The sequence below is a fragment of the Bufo bufo genome, chromosome 3, assembly GCF_905171765.1.
Source record: "Bufo bufo chromosome 3, aBufBuf1.1, whole genome shotgun sequence".
NCBI lineage: Eukaryota > Metazoa > Chordata > Amphibia > Anura > Bufonidae > Bufo > Bufo bufo.
In genome coordinates, this window is record NC_053391.1 from 123,533,925 (window position 1) to 123,554,731 (window position 20,807).

Here is a 20,807-nt window from a genome sequence, read left to right on the forward strand (position 1 = left end):
GGTCCAGCATTGTCCCCAGTGGGCTGCACTATTCCAGAGCCCCGTGCAGGAGGCGCCATACAGCAGGGCCATAGGCATTCCACGTGCCTCTGTGTGGTGCTATGTAGAGTGCCACCGTTTGACCTTCAGTTTCGATACCAAGTAAAATATCATCATACCCGATACAAAATAAATACTTTGCCAAAAAATATCTATATATAAAGCCAATAAAATGCTTATTGAATTAACTGTAAATTACATCACTCCCCTCCCTCCAGGCCCATGTAAATAACCTCCCTCCAGCCTTCTGTAACCTCCAGTCCCATGTAAATAACTAGAGATGAGCGAATTTCATGTTATGAAATTCATTCACGCTTTGGTGGTAAAAGCAGAATTGAATTATGGATTCCGTTACCACGGACCATATCGCAATTCCATGACAGAATGCATAACGGAATGCCTTTAGAGACATTCCGTTATTCATTCCGTCATAATAGAAGTCTATGGGCTGCCTAACGGATCCGTCCCGTTTCCGTTATGCAGGAGAGGACTGCATCCGTTTTGCAGCCCATAAACTTCTATTATGATGGAATGAATAACGGAATGCCTCTAAAGGCATTAAGTTATGCATTCCGTCAGAGAATTGCGTTATGGTCCGTGGCAACGGAATCCATAACTCAATTCTGCTTTTACCACCAAAGCGTGAACGAATTTCAAAACATGAAATTCACTCATCTCTGTAAATAACCTCCCTCCAGTCTTCTGTAACGTCCAGTCCCATGTAAATAACCTCCTTCAAGTCTTCTATAATATCCAGTCCCATGTAAATAACATCACTCCCCTCCCTCCAGTCTTCTGTACCATCCAGTCCCATGTAAGTAACCTCCCTCCAGTCTCCTATATGCTTATGACTTGGATGTTGCTTGAGAAAATGTCATGCAACTCACAATGTGCACAACAATAATATGCAAAGTGAATTTTCTCTGCAGTTGTAAAGTTGCACTTTTTTTGTATTATTACATGTGACGTGCAAAATTTGATGCGGCCATGTAACCCTATTAGGGTCCCCAGAGATACTGGGGAGGGTCAGCTGTACATATAAACCATACTCGGTTCTCTCTCCCCCTGTGTAGAAGGATTTCCAGGTTTCGCTCGTGTCTTGCAGATATCTATCCGAGGAGGAGGTGCTGAGCCGGGAGAACCCCTTTGTGCAGCTGGTGAGCGGGGTCGTGTGGCTGCTGCGCAATGGTGAAGTCTACATTGAACAGAGCAAGACTGTAGAATGTGACAAGACCCAGAATACTGGTAGGTGGGAACGCGTCTGATCAGGCGACTGTGCCTGCATGGGGTAAAGGAGGATAGATTGCTGGCTTAGGATCGGCTATGTTTGCTGTGTAAACCTGATGGAAGCCGGTGCTGTATGTATTTTCCAGGCTACTTTATTAGTTCTGCATTCTTCCTTAGGTACTTTTGATTATTTTGAGAATGTGACCTCCGCCAGGACAGCTATTGGTCATGACAAGGACGGCCGACTTATTCTATTCCATGTGGATGGGCAGACTGGAAACAGAGGGTAAGTCTTTAGAGTTGATAATATCATATACATAATAATTACACCTTTTTTTTTTTAACTCGCTTTATTGAAAAGTAACAAGCAAGAAATGCAATAAAACAGTCACATTCAAGTACAATCAATTACACATCACAATGCCTAGGTGTAATACAGCAATAAAGGTTGTCCTATTTAAGTCATTGATGGTCAAGACGTATCAGTAGTGCACTTAGCAGTAAGCATCCATACCAAAAACGATGACACATGGTTAATTCTCTACAGTGAACATTGATCCGGATAGCCGCAGCAGGTAACAGAACGTGATGAGACAATTAGGTTATAGAGTGCAGATGATCTGCCGTGGCAGTCAGAGGAGAGTCGCACCAGGGTCCCCATATCTTTTGGTGCTTCTGTGAGCATCCTCTACGGGAATACATAATCTTCTCAAAGGGAATTATTTTATTAACAAGGGTCTTCCATTGAGTGATTGTGGGTGGTCTGTCCGCCATCCACCTAAGAGCAATAGCTTTCCTGGCTAAAAACAGGACCTCCCTAATGAAGGTGAGTGTGTAGCGTGGTCTCGAATCCTCGTCTAAAATTCCCAAGACGCAAATCTTCGGGCAAACCGCCAAAGTATCTGGGATCAGGGAAGAAATGAGCTCCACTACCCCCCTTCAGAATGATTGAATGTAACTACAGTCCCACATCAGGTGCCAAAAATCCGCGCCCAACTGAGCACATCTGTGGCATCCGGTGTGTGATCTTCTACCCATTTTATATAGCCTAGTAGGGGTGAGGTAACACCTATGCAGAATAAATAACTGAATCAATCTGTTAGTAAGGGACGGGGATACAGTTATCGGAGCTTCAAGGGCCTCACTCCACTCACCATCTGTCAATGTGGGTATATTCCCTCTCCATTTACATTCTGCACTCAGTGGAGAAGCTGAAATTTTAAGGTTGAGCAGATGTGTATATAAGGCGGATATCAGTCCCCTCGGTCCTTGTGTTCTGAAGACCCCAATGAGCGGATATTGAGATACTTGTCTTTTAAGATCTCTAATCTGGGCCTGAAGGGCGTGTCTCAACTGCAAATACCTAAAGAAGTGTGGCCTTAAGACACCCGCTTTGGTCTGTAACTGAGTAAAAGAGAACAGAATGCCATTCTCATAAAGATCTTTCAAATAGCAAACACCGTACCCTCTCCATATCCTCTCTCCTTCACAGTGTAACAAATGTGGAAATAATGGGTTGTTCCATAGTTGTATATCATCTGGTAAGTCACTGTATTGCTGCATCTTTGCAGCCCTCCACACCTGATGCGCCAGCTTGTGAATCAGTACGGGTGGACCCGTTAGAGATAACGGGCCCTCCAAAACCGGCCACAGGGTGGAGAGATGCAAATACTCCTGCAAGTAATATTCTGAGTTAGGAAGCACATCCTGGGTCACCCATGGCACCAAATAGCGCAACTGGCCGGCAAGGAAATACAAGAATAGATCCGGCAGGGCTGCCCCGCCCTCGTCCCAGCTCCTCTGTAAGGATTTCACGGCCAATTTACGTCTGTTCTTACCCCATATAAATGTTGCCATGAGAGAGTGAAGTTTATCGAAGAATTTGCGTGGTATGGGTACACACGCATGTTCCAATAGGTACAAAGCTTTGGGCTGAAGTATCATTTTGATTAGGTTTACGCGTCCCATGATAGACAACGGTAGGGTATTCCAAGACTTAAATTTATCTATGAAATATGACACCAAGGGGCTCGTGTTTAGGTCATGTGAGGTGGCAGGGTCTTTAGTGATGTTGACTCCTAAGTATTTGAATTTGTCAACTACCATTAGATTCTGATATACCGATGGCCACTCTGCGGCCCATAGCGGCATTATGGCCGATTTTGCCCAATTTATGCATAGACCAGAGAAGACCCCAAACTGCTCAATCAATGTGATTGCTCGGGGCAAGGTAACCTCCACTGAGTCCATGTACAAAATGAGGTCATCAGCATATAGGCCCAGTCTGTCCTCCCTATTTCCCATAGCTATGCCTTTAAAAACACTATCCTGCCTGATTCGTAATGCCAAATGCTCGATAGCTACCGCAAACAAAAGAGGCGACAAGGGACATCCCTGCCTGGTCCCCCTGTATAGTGCAAACGTTGACGATAGAGAGCCATTGATCAGAATATTCGCGGATGGGGATTTATAAATGATATTGACCCACCTAATGAAACTAGGACCAAAACCAAAACATCCAAGGACGTGTTTCAGATAAGGCCACTCTACAGAGTCGAACGCCTTGGCTGTGTCAAGCGCAGCCAACGCCCACAGTCTCCTGTCCGCGCAACCCAGCTGAGCAATAACCTGCGCCCTACGTATGTTGCTGGAGGTAGATCTACCAGGGATAAACCCAGATTGATTCTCATGTATAATGGACGATATTACTCTGTTCAATCTGTTTGCCAGAATTTTTGTGAGGATTTTGTAGTCTAGATTTAATAACGATATAGGGCGGTACGACCCACACTCTGTAGGGTCTTTGTCAGGTTTTAACAAGACTACAATAGAGGCCTCGTACGACGATTCTGGAAGACCGTCAGCATCCAGGGAGGCGTTATACATGCGCAGAAGCTGTGGTGCCAGAATATCCCTATATTTAGAATACACCTCCAATGGAATCCCGTCTGGCCCGGGGGCTTTGCCTAAATTAAGTCCCGCTATCGCCTCCTCTACCTCTTCCAGGGTGAATTCCCCATCCAGCATTTCCCTATCCAGAGCAGACAGTTGCGGGTGGGAAACCTCCTGAAGGTAGTCCTCTAGTATCTGTGTGGTATACTGAGCACGAGAGCCATACAGGTCTTGATAGAATTCCCTGAACCGATCCAAGATACCCTCAGGCTCAGACACCACCTCCCCTTCCCTGTCGCTAATGCGTAATATCGGCGGAGACATGTTATTCCTCCTCACTACCTGCGCCAGCACCTTCCCCACCCTGCTGCCCTGTTCAAAGGTTTGTTGCTGCATGAAAAGCATCCTACGGTCACTTTTTTCTTGCAAGTGGTTCATGTACTGTCTACCCTTCATCATCCAATCCTTCCTATTCTCTTCAGTGGGGTCTAAGACATATGCAGATTCTGCATTCCTGCACTGCGTGCCCAAGTCCTCCTCCCTACGGCGAGTGATTTTCTTAATGTAAGAGATGGATGACTTAAGGCACCCACGCAGGAAGGCTTTCAGAGTCTCCCATAACAGGGCCGGATGAGTGTCAGCTGAGTTAACAGCGAGGAATGAATGGAGTTGGTCAGGTATCCTATCATTCAGGGACATTAAAGATAACCAGAACGGGTGTATGCGTTGTTTGGGCACACGGACAGCACAGTAGGGATCAGTGATTGAGGCCATTATAGGTGCATGGTCAGATGGACCCTGGGATCCGTAATGTATCTCTCGAGTAGCCATAAAGGTGCCAGGGGTGCCCAGGAGGTAGTCAATCCTAGATAAGGCTCCTCTAGAAGGAGTGAAGCAAGAGAATTCAATTCTGTCTGGGTATCTCTCCCTCCAAATGTCCAACCACCCAAGCTCATCTAACAGGCGAGCCAAGGCAGTTTTACCCGGAGTCCGTCTGCAGGAGTCACTGGACGGGTTGCAAAACCTATCCTTCACAGCGTCTAAGGTCAAGTTGAGGTCCCCCATGCCAAGCACCCCGGCCGACGGGAACTGTGCTGCAAATCCTGCCGCAGCCTGTAGCAGGGAAAGATTGGCAGGGGGGGGATTGTACATGTTTAGAATCACATAAGGCATACCATTAATGTGGGCGTATACAAAAACAAACTTCCCCTCAGGGTCAACAGACGTGTGATGAGGTTCCCATCTGACCGCCCTGTGGATCAATAATGACACCCCTTTAGAATACGAGTTGCCATATGCACTTACCACCCACTGAACCCATGGTTTCCTAACTCTCCCTCCTGTGTCCGTGGTGAGGTGCGTCTCCTGCAGACCCAAGATATGCGGCACGAAGCTGCGGATATGTGAAAACACAGCCATTCGTTTCCTAGGTCCGCCTAAACCTCTGACGTTCCAGGACATCACTCTTAAACCCGCCATGATAAACACCAGGTAAAGACACAAGGATAATCACCCCTCTCCTGGGGTTCACCAAGGCAGGAATAACGTGCACTGTGTAGGACTCTCACATCTTGCTTGTTAGACATTGCATCAATAGCGAAAAATATTGCAAATACACTAAACCACCCCAACAGGGGGTAAACATAATCACATCTATGTGAACAAGTGGCCATGTGTTTGGGGGACCTGCACGGTGAATATAGGTGAAAACCCAATGCAGGTGGAGTAGCTGGCTCCCCCATTTGAAGTTATATCTGCTGATTATATGAAAACTTGGCATGAGGAACTGCCCGCAATTAGCCCTCAATGACCCTGAGGCCAGTTAACCATATGAATTAATACTTTACCCAGCTCTGACTTGGATCATTGTTGGAAAGCAGAAGCATAGGGGAACAATAAAGTAAAAGTCATGTATAGGTATAGGGGCAAGCAGGGTACAGTCCACGCAGCAACTTTTTCATCTCTCAGGTATGTCCATGAAGAGCTTCAGATGCAAGCCAAATCATCTGGGAGGGGAACGTCGGCGTCTCACAGCCAACCAGTCCTCCGCTTCGGCAGGATTGGAGAAGAAAAGTGACTTGTCGCCATCTACAACTCTCAGGCGAGCAGGATACGCCATGGAATATTTGAGGTTCAGCTCCCGGAGGCGTCGCTTGATAGAGACAAAGGTAGCACGTTTCTTTTGAAGGTCAGCAGAAAAATCCGGATACAGTGAAATGTTCGCAGAGCCTAATGATATCTTCTGTGCGACCCTGGCCTGTGCCAGAATGAGATCTCTGTCCCGCCAGTTTAACATGCGAGCTAGTAGAGGTCTTGGGGGGGCACCGGGAGGTAACGGCCTGGCAGGTACCCGGTGCGCCCTTTCCACCGTGTACGCAGCTGAGAAAGCAGCATTGGGAAATATCTCTTTGAACCATCCCTCCAGGAAGACCGCTGGATCTGGGCCCTCGGCCCGCTCAGGCATGCCAATGATGCGCACATTATTGCGCCGCGCACGGTTCTCGAGGTCGTCACATTTCTGCGAAATAGCTTCCACAGAGACGCCTCCACTGCAGTGATCCTTGCCGGGAAGGGATTGGTTTTGATCCTCCAGGTCTGATACTCTGGTCTCGGTCACTCGGACCCCGCTCGCGTGCAGGCTGCTGCTCGTCTTGGCGTAATAGGCCCAGGTCTCACCCTTACCTCATCTATCTTCCCAGGTCAGGGAGACCTGGCACCCATAATGGCTGCCATGAGTTGCTGGTGAGAGGCTTGCAGGGTGAATTCAGGTTCAGCCTTCCGCCTCGGTGAGTGGCTGTTGTGACGACTGGTTCCTGGTGCTGGCCGCACGTGTCGGAGACGGAGCCGCGGCGCCATGTTGGAGTCCTGCCTGGCAAACTCCTTTAGTCGCTCCGCCGCCAACTGTGCCTTGCTGGGGCTCATGTCAGAGGTAGGAGCGCTGGCTGCTGGTTTAGGTAAGCTCGATGGGGGCAAATTTTCAGCAGATGTGGGGGATCAGGATGGCTCAGGATAGTTGGCGGGAGCCGGAGCTTTCACTCAGATGCGGCCGTCCCATTACGGCAGTTGGCCACGCCCCCAATAATTACACCTTTAGGTCTTGTATAGTTTACAGGTTGGTAGTCGGTATTAAAAGAATGTCATGTTTGCTTCTTTTTTATTTTTTTATTTAATTAAGATTATCTTTGTATTATCTAAAAAAAAGTATTTCCTTTAAAGAGTAACTAAACATTTGTATACATTTTTTGTTAACCTGTCCCTAAGTCCAAAAACACTTTTTGTAATTAGTTTTCACAGGAAATGCATAGTAACATAGTACATAAGGCCAAAAAAAGACATTTCTCTCCATCCAGTTTGGCCTGTTATCCTGCAAGTTGATCCAGAGGAAGGCAAAAAAAAAACTGAGGTAGAAGCCAATTTTCCCCACTTAAGGGGGAAAAAATTCCTTCCCGACTGCAATCAGGCAATCAGAATAACTCCCTGGATCAACGACCCCTCTCTAGTAGCTATATCCTGTAATATTATTATACTCCAGAAATACATCCAGGCCCCTCTTGAACTCTTTTAGTGAATTCACCATCACCACCTCCTCAGGCAGAGAGTTCCATAGTCTCACTGCTCTTACCGTAAAGAATCCTCTTCTATGTTTGTGTACAAACCTTTTTTCCTCCAGACGCAGAGGATGTCCCCTCGTCACAGTCCTGGGGATAAATAGATGATGGGATAGATCTCTGTACTGACCCCTGATATATTTATACATAGTAATTAGATCTCCCCTCAGTCGTCTTTTTTTCTAAGGGTCCATTCACACGTCTGCAAATGGGTCCGCATCTGTTACGCAATTTGGCGGAACGGGTGCGGACCCATTCATTTTCTATGGGGACGGAATGGATGCGGACAGCACACAGTGTTCTGTCCGCATCCGCATTTGCGGAGCGCTGCCCCGAACTTCGCGTCCGCAGCTTCGCAAAAGATAGAACATCTGCGGACAAGAATAGGCATTTCTATAGGGGTGCCGGGCGGGTGTGTTGCGGATCTGCAATTTGCGGGTCCGCAACACACCACGGACGTGTGAATGGAGCCTAAAGTGAATAACCCTAATTCTGATAATCTTTCAGGGTACTGTAGTCCCCCCATTCCAGGTATTACTTTAGTTGTCCTCCTCTGTACCCTCTCTAGCTCTGCTATGTCTGCCTTGTTCACAGGAGCCCAGAACTGTACACAGTACTCCATGTGTGCTCTGACTAATGATTTTGTAAAGTGGTAAGACTATGCTCTCATCATGGGCATCTATGCCCCTCCTGATGCAACCCATTATCTTATTGGCCTTGGCAGCAGCTGCCTGACACAGTTTTTTGCAGCTTAGTTTGCTGTTTATTAAAATTCCTAGATCCTTTTCCATGTCAGTGTTTTAACTATTTAGTATGTACGGGTGACTTACATTATTCCTTCCCATGTGCATAACCTTACATTTGTCAGTGTTAAAGGGTTTCTGTCACCCCACAAAACGTCTTCTCTTTCGGTGATGTCATCGGCGCAGGCGCACTGAGGGAGTTCTGAGGAGACGAGCCTCCTCATCTCAGAGCGCCTGCGCCGAATGAACAGAGGCGCGCGATTATTTGAAATACTGACAGGGCCGCCGGAGGAGGAGATCACGGCTGGTCCTGTCAATCAACACGGCGAGGGGGCGGTTTTCTGCTGCGGCTACCAGCAAGTAGACGCCCTACTTGCTGGTAGAGCCCTGATTTACATATTATAAAACTTCGTTTTCTAAAGAATCGGCCGCATGAAAGTAAGTAAGACTATTATATTCTCCTATATCGCGCTATAAGGAAAATAACTATCCAAAAAAAAAAAAAAAGAGTTTTGTGGGGTGACAGAAACCCTTTAAGCCTCATCTGCCACTTATCTGCCCAAGCCTCCAATCTATTCAGATCCCTCTGTAGTAGTATACTGTCCTCTTCTGTGTTAATTACTTTACACAGTTTAGTGTCCTCTCCAAAAAATGATATTTTACTGTGCAAGCCTTCTACAAGATCATTAATAAATATATTGAAGAGAATAGGGCCCAATACTGACCCCTGAGGCAGGGGCGGACATATCGCCTGTGCAGCCGGTTCAGCAGCACAGCGGCCCGGCGTGTGAGGGGGGAGCCCATTCATACTAGTGAGCGCTTCTGGAAGTGCTCACTAGTATGAATGGGCCCCCTCTAGTATGCAAGAGAGAGGCGCTTATTTACCCCTCCGGCTCCGCTTCCTCGCTGGTCTCCTCCAGCCTGAATGCGTACAGCGCGCACTATGACCTGACGTTGTATGCAGTCAGGTCACGTGACTGTGCAGCGCAGGCTGTTGGAGACCAGCAGGGCAGGCACTCACATCAGGACACCCCGGCGGAGCTGGAGAGGTAAGTTTTAATTATTAATTTTTAGTCTGATCTAAGGTCTGATTTGGGGAAGGGGGGGGGGGGGGGGGGGTGGTGTCTGTCACATCGATATGGGGGAGCCCGAATAAATAATTAACTGATATTAGGGGGGTGTCCTCCTGACTGGGGGTTCTGAGCAAGTGACATGGGGGGGGGGGGGGGGCTGAGAAATTGACATATGGGGGGCCTGCCTATTTTATATACTGCCACACATGGGGGGCATTATGGAGGGGAGGAGCAATATGGGGACCCTATCTTATATACTGGCAGACATGGGGGGCACTATGGAGGGGAGGAGCACTTTGGGGGCCCTATCTTATATACATTCTTTGCACAGGGGCCCTCTGCTGTCTGTGTCTGCCCTGAGGTACTCCACTAGTGACAGTGACCCAATCTGAGTGTGTACCATTAATAACCAGCCTGTTTTCTATCATTGAGCCAGTTACTTACCCACATACAGGCATTTTCTCCCAGTCCAAACATTTTAATTTTACAGGTGAAACTTTAAATGAGAATATCGTGCAAAGTTCATTTATTTCAGTAATGCAACTTAAAAGGTGAAACTAACATATGAGAAAGACTCATTACATGCAGAGCGAGATATTTCAAGCCTTTATTTGTTATAATTTAGATGATTATGGCTTACAGCTTATGAAAACCCCAAAGTCACAATCTCAGGTACCCTTTGCTCAGGGGGTATGGATTAATTAGCTGACTAGAGTGTGACACTTTGATCCTACCTAGAATATTGAACCTTTTTACAATATTTTAAGTTGTGTTAATGCAACCCCTTTTAAGTTGCATTACTGAAATAAATGAACTTTTGCACGATATTTTAATTTTTCGACTTTCACTTGTATATACTAACATTTTATGCAGTACAGTGGGAGATGCTTTGGAGAAGTCCAGATATACGACATGCATTGATTCGCCGCTGTCAAGTTTAGAACTTACCTCTTCATAGAAACTGATTAAATTAGTTTGACATGACCGATCCCTCATAAAGCCATGCTGATATGGCGTATTTGCTTATTTCATTGAGGTACTCTTTATGGCCTTCAAACTGTTTACCCACGACCAGATGTTAAACTTACCGGCCTATAGTTTCCGGGCTCTGTTTTTGGACCCAATGTGCCAATACTGTGCAACACTCCCTGTCAGTATAGAGTCCTTAAATATCAGAAATAAGGGTCTGGCTATGACATTACTTAATTCTCTTAGGATACGGGGGTGTATGCCATCTGGTCCTGGCGATTTGTCTATTTTAATATTTTTAAGACGCCGCTGTACTTCTTCCTGGGTCAGACAGGGCACTGTTAATGGGGAATTTACTTTTACATTCTGCATTTCATCTGACAGTTTATTTTCTTTAGTGAATACAGTGGAGAAAAAATATTTAATAGCTTTGCTTTCTCCTCATCGCTCTCTGCAACTCCCCCCTCATTACTATGTAGAGGGCCAACACCTTCAGATTTATACTTTTTACCATTTATATAATTGAAAAACATTTTAGGGTTAGTTTTGCTCTCTTTGGCAATTAATCTATCGGTCTCTAGTTTGGCTGCTTTTGTTTTTTACATATTAAATTTTTTTCCTTCTTTTTCAGTTCTTCCTCGCTACCCTCCTGTTTTAGTGATTTAAATGCTTTCTTTTCAGTTCTATTTGTCCACATTTGTTTTTTCTCATTCTTTAACCTTTTATTCCTATAAGGTATGTACCTCTCACAATTAGATTTTAGGATGCTTTTAAAAATATCCCATTTTGTGGCTGAATTTTTATTTGAGGACTTTATCCCAGTTAATTAGGCTTATGGCCTCTCTTAGTTGGCTAAATTTAGCTTTTTTGAAGTTTGGTATTTTTGTTCCTCCCGGAAGAAACGCTCTTTTGAATGATAATTGGAAGGTTATTACTTTATGGTCACTATTTCACAGGTGTTCCCCAACCTGCCTGTCTGTTGTTCTGTCAGGCCTATTGGTTTGTACTAAGTCCAGTATGGCCGTCCCTCTATTCGGGTCCTGAACCATTTGGGAAAGGTAATTGTCTTTGGTTATTGCCAAGAACCTGTTTCCTTTGAGATATACAGGTTTCAGTTTCCCAGTCTATATCTGGGTAGTTGAAGTCCCCCATAATAACCACCTCATTATTATTTGCAGCCTCGTCTATCTCGTTTAGTAGCAGATTTTCTGTGGACTCTGGTATATTAGGTGGTTTATAATCAACTCATATTAGTAATTTATTATTGTTTTTGCCTCCATGTATTTTTACCCACAGTGACTCCACATGTTCATGTCCTTCACTTATATCTTCACGGAGTGTGGGCTTTAGACATGACTTTACATAAAGGCAGACCCCTCCCCCTCTCCGGTTTTGACGATCCTTTCTAAACAGACTGTAACCCTGTACGTTAACCGCCCAGTCATAGCTATCATCCAGCCATGTCTCAGTTATTCCCACTATGTCATAGTCCTCCTCACACATCACTAATTCCAGTTCCCCAGTTTTATTATTCAGGCTTCTGGCATTAGTATACATGCATTTAAGAGGTTTATGTATATTTTGTACCCTACACTTTTTCCTTCTGAGCTGTTCTAGTCCCTACCAAAAAAAAACTGATCCCCAGGAACAGGGACAAACTTAATATTTATTAAATATGCTTAAAATGCTAAACCGCCCTAGCCACGGATAAGTACCTTCAAAATCAAACAATAGAAGAGCCCTGTTTGGGCCAGAACAAACAAACACTGAATGATACCAGTATATAACTGTCACGGTGGGGAGTGGGGAAACCCCCCCCCCCCCCCCATTGTATAATGGGAACTGTTACTAGGCCAGACAACAATGAAGGGAGCAGGCCACAACCTGCAGCCGCCCTAATCCTGACCCTGATCTCCTGACAGCATGAGCAAACCCTGAAGGTGGGAGGGCTCATACACTGGAACCTGGATCCTGCTGACCCTGACGGTCCCTGGCATAGGGGTCAGGAATAGGAGACAACCGTTTCCTCAGGGACTCAGACGAACCGGAGTCTCCAGCTGCCTAGTAACAGTAGTAACCATATGCAACATCTGGGTCAGCAGGTAAGAACACCAGAAACACATCTGCCGCAGCGACCACGACTGGAACCCGCGCATAAGTACAGGTACCCACACACCAAATAGGACACCGTACAAACAACACCACACACAGGTATCCAGAACTCCTGATACTGCCTGGACGCCATGCTGCAAGGAGCACGGCAGCACTGCATCCAGACTTATGGTTAACCCCTCCGGGAAACCAGCCCCCTTTCGGAGGTATCAACATACAGGGTAACATAGCATACATGCAGGGACCAACACCAACAACAGCCCAGACATGTAACAATCAACAAAACGCTACACACACCCAGAACATAAACCCACACCACACATGCAAGTGAGGGTAAAGGTACAAGGAGGGTACAAAAGGGAGGACAATTTATGTTCCATAAGGTGGCACTCAAGGACTGGGCTGGAACACCCAGGCAAGTAGCAAAGCTCCAACACCAAGCAAGGCTGTAGTACCACTGCACCCAGCCAGCAAGCCACAGGTTTATATCAAGCTTGCGGCCACACCCAGAAGATTAACCCCTTGCTTACTAAACAGCAGGGAGGCACATGCAAACCACACATTGCCTCTGGCAACCAGTCTGCACGGCAACCGCGCCACTGTCAAAATCCAATATGATCGTGACAATAACACCATAAAATAAGGAACGCTCTCAAAGTGGGCTTCCAAGCAGTGGGTTCCCCAGATTAATGTAGAATGCAGGATCAAGTGGACTGAAGTACCATTCAGAGGAGGTGCCAATCATGCAGCTTCAGCGTAGATAGGAGTCAGGGTGTACTAGGGACATATATTCCTATCTGAGGGGCGGGGACTAGTGTCACCCTACCTATCTATACGAAGTGCTTTCCCTGCAAGGGGCGACCCCGTCCGGATACCTTTCCCTGATACCGGGCAGTGTCCCTAGTACACCCTGCTAAAGATGAAAAGAGCAGTTCATCTTTAGCAGGGTGTACTAGGGACACTGCTTGGTATCAGGGAAAGGTATCCGGACGGGGTCGCCCCTTGCGGGGCAAGCACTTTGTATAGATAGGTAGGGTGACACTAGTCCCCGCCCCTCAGATAGGGTGTACTAGGGACATATATTCCTGACTCCTATCTACGCTGAAGCTGCATGATTGGCACCTCCTCTGAATAGTACTTCAGTCCACTTGATCCTGCATTCTACATCAATCTGAGAAACCCGCTGCTTGGAAGCCTACTTAACTGGGATAATTTACCAACATCTACAGCCATTGATGGGTGACAGCGTTCCTTATTTTATGGTGTTATATACTGGTATCATTCAGTGTTTGTTTGTTCTGGCCCAAACAGGGCTCTTCTATTGTTTGATTTTGAGGGTACTTATCCGTGGCTAGCGCGGTTTTGCATTTTAAGCATATTTAATAAATGTTAAGTTTTATCTCCCTTTGTCCCTTTCCTGGGATCAGTTTTTTGTATTTTGAATTTTGGGAGGCATTGGTGAAGCAATTCAATGTACGCTTGGTCCATTGTTGTGCTGTTATAGTCTCTCCTTCCATTTTTCCCCTAATTCCATTACCTTGCCCCCTGTCTGTAGCTGCACTATATTCCCATCCTATAACATAATTACCCCAGTCCCTAGTTTAAACACTCCTCCAACCTTCTAGCCATCTTCTCCCCGAACACAGCTGCCCCTTCCCCATTGAGGTGCAGCCCATCCCTACGATAGAGCCTGTAGCCAACAGAGAAGTCATCCCAGTTCTCAAGGAACCCAAACCCATGCTTCTTGAGCCACTAACCTCCCTAATCTCCCGCTGCCTTTCTTGTGTGGCTCGTGGTACAGGCAGTATTTCGGAAAATACTACCTTTTGAGGTCCTTGCCCTAAGCTTTTGACCTAAATCCCTAAAATCATTTTTAAGGATGCTCCACCTTCCTCTAACTTTTTCATTGGTTCCGATATGTACCATGACCGCTGGATCTTCTCCAGCCCCTCCGAGTCTGTCAACCCGATCTGCGATGTGTCGAACTCGAGCGCCAGGAAGACAACATCCTTCGATCCCGGTCTTTGTGACAGATTGCCCTATCTGTTCCCCTAATAATAGTCTCCCACTACCAGCACCTGTCTGGCCTGCTCTGCTCTCCTGGTCCCCTGCTTACCGGAGCTGACATTCCCCTGACTGGCAGAGGAAGTGTCTGGCTGCAGCAGTGCTGTCCCTGAACTGACATCCCCCCCATCTGCCAACCGTGCAAACTTGTTGGGGTGTGTCAGATCAGGGCTAGCCTCCCTGGCACTCTTCCCTCTACCCCGCTTTCTAACTGTTACCCAGCTAGCTACCTCATTTTCCTCAGCCTCCTCGCTACCATCCTCCCCCACATCTACCCCATAGAGTGCTTGCTCAGTGAGCAGCAAACTCTTTTATAAATTGTCAACGCTTCTCAGTGTTGAAATTCGCCTGTTTAGATACTCGATGTGCGATTCCAAACGGGCAATTTGTTCACATTTTGAACAAAGATATGCACCCTCAAACGGCTGTTCCAGGACTGCATACATTAGACAGATGTGCACTGGACTGCGCTGTCAATAATGGAACACATACTAGATGGGGATTATGCAAGAAAAGAGAAAAATACAATATAGTGCATTGATAAGAAACTAACTTACTGTAGTCCCTGAATCTGAAGTCACGTAATCTAAAGTCACACACTTAATACAAAGAAACACTGGAACTCAAACACGCGAACGCTCCCAAACTTGCGTTATTTGCCTGACTGTATAAATGCAGCTCTCAAACCAGCCTGCTTTTTTTCCCCTCTGGATTCAATATCTTTTCATTCTTTAGCATGAACCTGTGGGAGGTCGCTGAATTTCTAAAGAAGCAAAGAGTTGTTAATGCCATAAATCTGGACGGTGGAGGATCTGCTACTCTGGTTATTAATGGGACACTTGCCAGCTATCCATCCGATCATTGGTATGTATGAATATCTGATTTTAAAGGGGTTGTCGGGGTTCAGAGCTGGACCCGGACATTCCCATATTTTCACCCAGGCAGCCCACCTGATGTTGGCATCGGAGTATCTCATGCTCTGATGCACTCCCTTGACCTGCGCTAGATCGCGCAGGGCAAGGGCTATTTTGTTCACAATAACACACTGCCGGGCTGAGGCTTCGGTGTTTGGCGACGTCACAGGCTCTGATGGGCGTGCTCTAGCGCTGCCATAGCCGTTTTACTGGCTAGGGCAGCGCTAAAGCCTGCTTATCAGTGCCGGTGACATCACCGGGCTTCCTGGCAGCCCCACGGAGAGCCCGTTTTGTCACCAAAACTCCTGGAAATGCCTTTGCCCAGCGCGATTTAGCGCAGGGCAAAGGAAAGCATCGGAGCACTTCATGCTCCGATGCTCAAGTCAGGTGGGCTGCCTGGGTGAAAATGGAGGTATGTCCGGGTTCAGCTCAGGGGTGTGTCCTTTCTGCTGAAGCTCAGGGCGTGTGTCCTGATTACTTCAGCTCTTTTCCTATCGCAAATCAGGAGGCAAGTGCTCCAGCGTAGGTGTTTTCTGTAAGACATGTTGAGATGATTAATGTAGTGACACATTCTTCTTGTCCATCTGACACAGTTTTGATTTGTGTCCACAGTCAGTTTGATGCAATGTGGCGTTGCCCGCGGAGCGTGTCTACGATTGTGTGTGTCCATGAACCCTCATGTGATCCCTCAGACTGTGGAGGACACGGACAGTGTATTGCAGGAGAGTGTCATTGTAGAGACTATTGGACAGGGAGTTCTTGTGAAGTTCTAAGCTGTGGATCATCAAACTGCAGTTCTCAAGGGACCTGCACCCCAGGTATGTATCTCCTCCGATGTGTGGTATACTTACCGTAGGTGTCACCTCTCTGGAATGTTTTTATAATGGCTGCTTGCTCTCTGTCATCTGCAGGTGGATGTGTTTGTGACTCTGGCTGGATGGGCAATAACTGCAGCAGTGGTAAACTTCACTCCATTTCTCATAATCAAAGGGGATTTTACAGGGGGAAAAAATATATGTAAAAAGGATGAAAATAAGCTAGAAAAGACACCTTAGAGATCTCCCACTGATTCCATTCCCCACTGTTGTCTACTAAGAGTACTTTCACACTTGCGGCAGGACGGATCCGACAGGCTGTTCACCCTGTCGGATCCGTCCTTCCGCAATTTCGCCGTGCCGCCGGACCACCGCTCCGTCCCCATTGACTATAATGGGGACGGGGCGGAGCTCCGGCGCAGCACGTCAGTTCGCGGTGAGAGGCCGCCGGACTAAAAAGTCGGACATGCAGGACTTTTAGTCCGGCGGCCTCTCGCCGTGCTGCGCCGGAGCTCCGCCCCCATTATAGTCAATGGGGACGGAGCGGCGGCACGGCGAAATTGCGAAAGGACGGATCCGACAGGGTGAACAGCCTGTCCGATCCATCCTGCCGCAAGTGTGAAAGTAGCCTAACTGCTGCTCTGTTGATGTCCTTACACATGAATGTTTAAAGGGGTTATCCCATCATAATGATCACTGTTAAATCTGTTAATGATTTGACAGTGATCATTTTTGTAAATATATTTGATTAACCAATTCCCACCGTTTAGGAGAAAATTCATCCCCACTTACCTCATTGTTGTCATTCGGTCTCCCCTGGTTACGGCCACCGCTCTTCTCCAGAATCCCGGTGGCCGCGCTTGCGAAGAAGACTCCTTCTTTTCTCCCGGCCGCTCGCTGTCCTGAACGCACATGCGCGATGGTGTGTGTGTGTACAGGGATGTAACTAAATCCTGGAAAAAATATATATATAAAGATAAATCAGATATTTACAGTGGCCCGACGCGTTTCCTCAATGATGTCTGATTCATCAGGGGACAAAATTGTATCCAGGAGGTCCCTTGACATGGGATATCTTCTCTGGGGACAATATTGTAGGAGGTTCCCTAGCCTAGGGTAATTACTCCAGCCAAAATAAGGGGTCTCAGAGGGTCCCTTGGCCTAGGATAATTTCTCCAGCCAAAAGTAAGGCGTCTCAGAGAGTATAGTATTGTACCCTATCTCATCAATTACCATAATCTATGTTGCTATTGGTAGTTGCACTGTAGTTGTTTAATCACAGATAGATCGTAGTGTGACATCATCACAGACAGGTTAGGGTATGCGATAGATCCGACCAAGGATTACGATGACACAGGTTAATGCCCCTGTTAGCCTCTTGGTCACATGACATAGAGTAGTTCCTAGTACTTAATTTCTAATCCTATAGAGATTCAAATGCATTTGGATAGTTGTCCGGATATAAGTATCACAGCCTGGATAGTGAGCCAGGAGTAACCCTATGTCATCAATATCTCAATGAGACTCCAATCCAAATCAAAGTGCACAAACCTCAGGTCAGGTCACAAAACAAATCACATTGATTCAAAGTGTCTAATTAATATGCATTCTGGCAGACCTCCCACAAGTAATATCACCAGCGAGGGTAAAAGGTCTCTACAATGCAATGCTAGATCATCTCGATGTGTAAGCATATAAGCGTAATCTACTTATCCGTCCAGTTCTGGATGACAACTGTTCCCGGATAAGGATGGGTGGAAGGTGCTCCCCGGCGTCCCGCGTGTAGCAGTGGCCTATTTTATTCTTGAGACATTATTAAATGTTAAGTTTTATATCTAATAAGCTACCCATTGTTTGTGACTTCTTCCTGGCCAGAATAGTACAGAGCCGCGAACGTGCACGCCGGCTCTGTACTATACTGGCCAGGAATAAGTCACCATGGCGCGTGCGCATGCAGTCCAGCGCGCGGCTGGGAGAAGACTTCAATCAAGATGAAGGCCGCCCCCAGCCAGAATCCAGGAAGTGAACGGCGCGTTGGCAGCAGGAAAGTATGAAAATGCAAAGTGGGATAACCCCTTTAACTGCTGCAGCCAACTAGTGGCTACAGTGGTCACCCACTACAGCCAGTTATTGGCTGCTGCAGTCACATGCCCCTGTCTCACAAGGTCATCAAGGCAGCAGGAAGTAGAGATCGACAGGAGACCGGCATCAGCACGGAGAGGGGAATAAAGCATGTATTAGACCTGCAGATCAGCATTTTGATTGTCGGGAAGCATTCCTTCCTGGTAGTCGCCTGCTCGTCAGCGGGGGAGACCACTGCTATTACATTGTATGAGGATGAGTGATCGCTAATGCCATCGCTCCTCCCCATACAGACTCAAACATATATATTTTTTAGCCTGCTTAAAAATTGCAAGATGAACGAGCGGCACTTACAGGGGCAGATCCTACGAACGCTTGTTAGTGATGATCTGCCCGACTATCTCCAGGTGTAATACAGCCCTTAGCACCATTCACGCGTCCGCATCTCTGTTCTGCATTTTGTGAAACGGAATTGCGGAGCCATTCCTTTCTATAGGGCCGTATTATGTGCTGGCCTGATCCGGAATTGCGGATCCGCACTTCCGGGTCCACAATTCCGTCTCCCCCCCCCAAAAATAGAACATGTCCTATTCTTGTCCGCAATTCCGGACAAGATTAGGAATTTTCTATTAAGTGCCGGCGATGTGCGGTCAGCAAAATGCACATGGACGTGTGAATGGAGCCTTACTCTGTAGACTCTATTGGTCACTGCCAGTGTCCTTCATGTGTTGGATCCGGCGCACTGCATTGTAATTTCCATGTATGACTGCAAGCACGACTGAGATGTGAACAGGGCCTTAAAATGCAGCCTGATATTGTATGTAATGCTGTATTTTTTTTTTTTCCTGTAGTGTGCCCATTTGGTTTTTATGGTTTGAGATGCCAGGAGATTTGCCATTGTGGGAAACAGTGTTACTGCCATCCAGTAACAGGAAGCTGCAACTTTACCCAAGAGCCCAGGACACTTGAGCTTTTATCAAAAGGTTTTCATTCTCATTCTCATAATGGCTGTGGCAATATGTATAAATCTAATATTTTTACATAGATTACTAATCGTGTGCATCTTGGGAAGAGTGAACTCTATATAAATGAATTCTCTTCTAATATTCCAGTTGGCTCCTGCATGGAATCTCTGTTAAACTCATCCTGGTGGGAAGCTGTGCCCTCTGATGCCAAAGTAACTTATCTAACAGAGTAAGAATCTCTTCCTGTTTAGTAATTCATTGTGAATTTTATGCTACTTTCACACTAGCGTTTTTTGCCGATCCGTCATGGATCTGCAAAAATGCTTCCATTACAATAATACAACCGCATGTACCTTTCATATACGGATCCGGTTGTATTACGTCTTCTATAGCCAAGACGGATCCGTCATGAACACCATTGAAAGTCAATGGGGGACGGATCCGTTTTCTATTGTGTCAGAGAAAACGGATCCGTCCCCATTGACTTACATTGTGTGTCATGACGGATCCATCTTGCTCCGCACCACATTGCGGACAAAGAAACGCTGCTTGCAGCGTTATTCTGTCCGCGATGGGGACGCAATGGAACAGAATGCTGCCAGCAGCGTTTCTCTGTCCGCGATGTGTTGACAATGATCCTTTGACGGATCTCAAAAGTGGAAATGTAAAAGGCTAGTGTGACAGTAGCCTTACTTAATCTCATATTAAAGGGGTTTTCAGAAATTTTCCAACCGATGACCTCTGGAAGGCACTGGCACCAGTATCTGATCGGTGGGGGTCATCAGCACTCACAGTAGCGCTGCAGCCTTCTCTCAGCTCACCAAGCACAGCGTGTGACCGATGAACGTGACGTCATATGGCCTAGACAAAGCAGCGAGAAGGCCGTGGTGCTACTGCAAACATCGGTGCCTTCTCAAACAGCTGATCAGCAGGGGTCCTGGGTTGTAAGACCCCCAATCAGATACTGATGACCTATCCAGAGGAGTTAAATAATCTCAGAAAACCCCTTTAACAATTCTAGATGATATTTAAGAGGATAATCACACATTGAATTTATTTTTATTATAATGATTTTTTAACTGACACTTAGAGACTGTTACCCTAAGCTAGCCATATACGTAACAATTATTAAAGTGGTATTTCCTTCTTAAAAGGTTAGGGCATGTATCTGGGGTGTGTCATAACATTATGATCTGTGGGGGTCTGACCTTTGAGATCCCTACCAATTCCTGAAACAAAGTGCGAAGCCCTATAGCAGCAGATAATCAGCAGGAATTGCTAGATGACCCTGTGGCACAAAATAA

At 46.5% G+C, this 20,807-nt stretch overlaps 1 protein-coding gene across 1 annotated transcript in view; it reads left to right on the forward strand.

Moving 5' to 3' along the window:
* NAGPA (N-acetylglucosamine-1-phosphodiester alpha-N-acetylglucosaminidase) overlaps positions 1 to 20,807 on the forward strand; it is a 30,763-nt gene that overhangs the window by 6,978 nt on the left and 2,978 nt on the right. Inside the window, exons 3-9 of the mRNA XM_040423531.1 lie at positions 1,145 to 1,284; positions 1,444 to 1,552; positions 15,463 to 15,591; positions 16,254 to 16,459; positions 16,553 to 16,600; positions 19,390 to 19,521; positions 19,651 to 19,732. Of these exons, the coding sequence (XP_040279465.1) occupies positions 1,145 to 1,284; positions 1,444 to 1,552; positions 15,463 to 15,591; positions 16,254 to 16,459; positions 16,553 to 16,600; positions 19,390 to 19,521; positions 19,651 to 19,732 (846 nt within the window). The remainder of the gene's footprint in view (positions 1 to 1,144; positions 1,285 to 1,443; positions 1,553 to 15,462; positions 15,592 to 16,253; positions 16,460 to 16,552; positions 16,601 to 19,389; positions 19,522 to 19,650; positions 19,733 to 20,807) is intronic.